Source organism: Lissotriton vulgaris, chromosome 1_1 (genome assembly GCF_964263255.1).
Source record: "Lissotriton vulgaris chromosome 1_1, aLisVul1.2, whole genome shotgun sequence".
Classification (NCBI taxonomy): domain Eukaryota; kingdom Metazoa; phylum Chordata; class Amphibia; order Caudata; family Salamandridae; genus Lissotriton; species Lissotriton vulgaris.
Window position 1 is genome coordinate 78,788,523 of NC_141685.1, and position 3,142 is coordinate 78,791,664.

The window sequence follows — 3,142 nt, forward strand, 5'->3', positions numbered from 1 at the left end:
TTTATTGTGTTCATGACCATCTCAGATTGTTTATTTTTTATTGTGTACTGTTCTGTATTTCTATGTAAATCGCCTCAACAGTATCTGCTGTGAATGAGTGATATGTAAAACTGTTAAATATAAAAATTGATTAAATGAGCACAGTTGCGCTATAGGTAATGTAAATAAATCCTCGTCTTCAGAACTACAAACCTTAACCTTACACCAAACATAGAAAGGGTAAAAGGAACTGATGTTCTGAGACTCGTGATCCACAATCGTACTGTGCACGCTCTAACGCCCTCAGTTACTGCCATTACGTCAGTGCAAAAAGGTACTTATCAGTTTAATTAATAAATATCAGACTAACACCTTATCACTGCATTGCTAAGAACCTATACAAATAGATTTGAGAAAATCTTCAGTCACAAAATAAGTTGCTGCCGGATAGGCTATAACCTAAAGACTATTATCTGCTAGAAATATTTCAACAGGTGTTACAGGGCTGCTTTCAGACATATTTTGCTCACTTGAAGTGTTAAGAAAATTACACACAATTTCTTTTAGAGATAAATGCTGAACATTATCTAAACAAGCCCAACTCTAAAATCGGGTTCACTCTTACTGTGGCATATAAGCAAAAGAGAACTAAACGTAGAGATATTAACTCTAGGAATACACCTTATAAAAACACAGACTGTGAGAACAAATTCAGTGTTCAAAACCACCTCAATCAAGGCAAAATAACCTAAGTTGGGGAAAAAAGTTACATGTCCCAAAAAAGGTACAGCCATGAATCTTATCTCACAGAATTTGACACAATGCACACTGGGGGAAACCACTCTCAGTGCAAAGTATGCCAAAAAAGTTTCAGGCGTAAATCTTATCTCACTGAGCATATGAGAATCCACACTGGGGAAAACCACTCTCCGTGCAAAGTATGCCAAAAAAGTTTCAGGCGTAAATCTTATCTCACTGAGCATATGAGAATCCACACTGGGGAAAAACCTTATCAGTGCTCTGAATGCCAGAAAAGGTTTAGTATCAAAGCGAGTCTATATCGACATGCATTAACCCACTCTGTGGAAAAACCTTATCAGTGCTCTGAATGCCAGAAAAGGTTTAGTATCAAAACGAGTCTATATCGACATGCATTAACCCACTCTGTGGAAAAACCTTATCAGTGCGCTGAATGCCAGAAATGTTTCAGTGACAAAAGAGCACTTACTATACATACAAGGACCCACACTGGGGAAAAACCTTACCAGTGCTCTGAATGCCAGAAATGTTTCAGTTACCAAAGCATTCTCACTTGGCATAGAAGAACCCACACTGGGGAAAAATCTTTTCAGTGCTCTGAATGCCAGAAATGTTTCATTGACAAAAGCAGTCTCACTTGGCATATAAGAACCCACACTGGGTATAAACCTTTTCAGTGCTCTGAATGCCAGAAATGTTTCAGTATAAAAAGCAGTCTCACTCAGCATATAAGAACCCACACTGGGGAAAAACTTTATGAGTGCTCTGAATGCCACAAATGTTTCAGTGTAAAAAGCAGTCTCACTAAGCATATAAGAATCCACACTGGGGAAAAGCCTTATCAGTGCTCTGAATGCCAGATATGTTTCATTCAAAAAAGCAGTCTCACTCAGCATATAAGAACCCACACTGGGGAAAAACCTTATCAGTGCTCTGAATGCCACAGATGTTTCAGTGAAAAAATCAGTCTCACTCAGCATATAAGAACCCACACTGGGGAAAAGCCTTATCAATGCTCTGAATGCCACAGATGTTTCAGTGAAAAAAGCAGTCTCACTCAGCATATAAGAACCCACACTGGGGAAAAGCCTTATCAATGCTCTGAATGCCACAGATGTTTCAGTGAAAAAAGCAGTCTCACTCAGCATATAAGAACCCACACTGGGGAAAAGCCTTATCAATGCTCTGAATGCCACAGATGTTTCAGTGAAAAAAGCAGTCTCACTCAGCATATAAGAACCCACACTGGGGAAAAGCCTTATCAATGCTCTGAATGCCACAGATGTTTCAGTGAAAAAAGCAGTCTCACTCAGCATATAAGAACCCACACTGGGGAAAAGCCTTATCAATGCTCTGAATGCCACAGATGTTTCAGTGAAAAAAGCAGTTTCACTCAGCATATAAGAACGCACACTGGGGAAAAGCCTTATCAGTGCTCTGAATGCCAAAAATGTTTCAGCCAAAAATCTCAACTCAGTAAACATGTGAGAATCCACACTGGTGAATAAAATTATCAGTGCTCTTAATGTCAGAAAAGATTCCGAGGTAGAGATGGTTTCAAGCACCAGAAGAAAACACACCATTAAAATAATTCAGTGCTCCGAATGCCAGAAAAGCATTAATTTTAAACGCAATCTCCCTCTACATAAGCAGACGCACACAGGGAAAAAACATTACCAATACTGTGAATGCCAGAAATTCCTATTTGATTGGCACAGCCTCACTAACCATACGCGACTCCATACTGATGAAAAACCTTATGAGTGCTTTGAATGCCAGATAAGCTGCATGAGAAACTCCACACTGGAGAAAATCCTTATGCCATAAAAGCTTGAATCTGAAAGACAAGAGTTATGCTTCACGAGAGATCTCACTCTGGGGAAAAAACCTTATGTGTGCTCGAAATGCAAGCAAAGTCTTGAATACAATGTCATTTCACATAAGAGAATTCACACTGGACTAAAGCCATATACAGGAGGGGAAAGCCAGAAACGTTTTACTCAGAAAGGAGATCTCACTAAACATGAGAAATGCATCCACATGAGGTGAAAAGTAAGGCATATCTTGAGTTGCAGGAAATCTTCTAACAACCTGACTTTACATGAGAGAGCACATATTGTAGTTGCAATAGGATTCATCCGGAAACACTTGCAGGATAACTTAGGTTGCCCGCATGCAACCTCCAAAGAAATTTCAGGCCTGGAAATATTTTTAATTGCAACAGAATCCACAATTTGAGTATCTGAAAGTTACAAAACTCTCAAGGTCTTTACTTTACACAGAGAAGTGTTAGTGCTTGCAAAAATCAACTAATTGGCAAAGAAATCACAATAATAATGTCTTAAATATACACCCAAAAGGTTTCTACTCGCCCTTGTTTCTTAACATATGACTGATATTTATT

At 38.8% G+C, this 3,142-nt stretch overlaps 1 protein-coding gene across 1 annotated transcript; it reads left to right on the forward strand.

The window, feature by feature from the left end:
* The first annotated feature begins 878 nt into the window (after positions 1 to 878).
* LOC147737415 (uncharacterized) lies at positions 879 to 2,324 on the forward strand. Its single transcript, XM_086929089.1, is given in 1 exon segment — positions 879 to 2,324. A coding segment is annotated over 1 exon segment (1,446 nt).
* Positions 2,325 to 3,142: the final 818 nt, after the last annotated feature.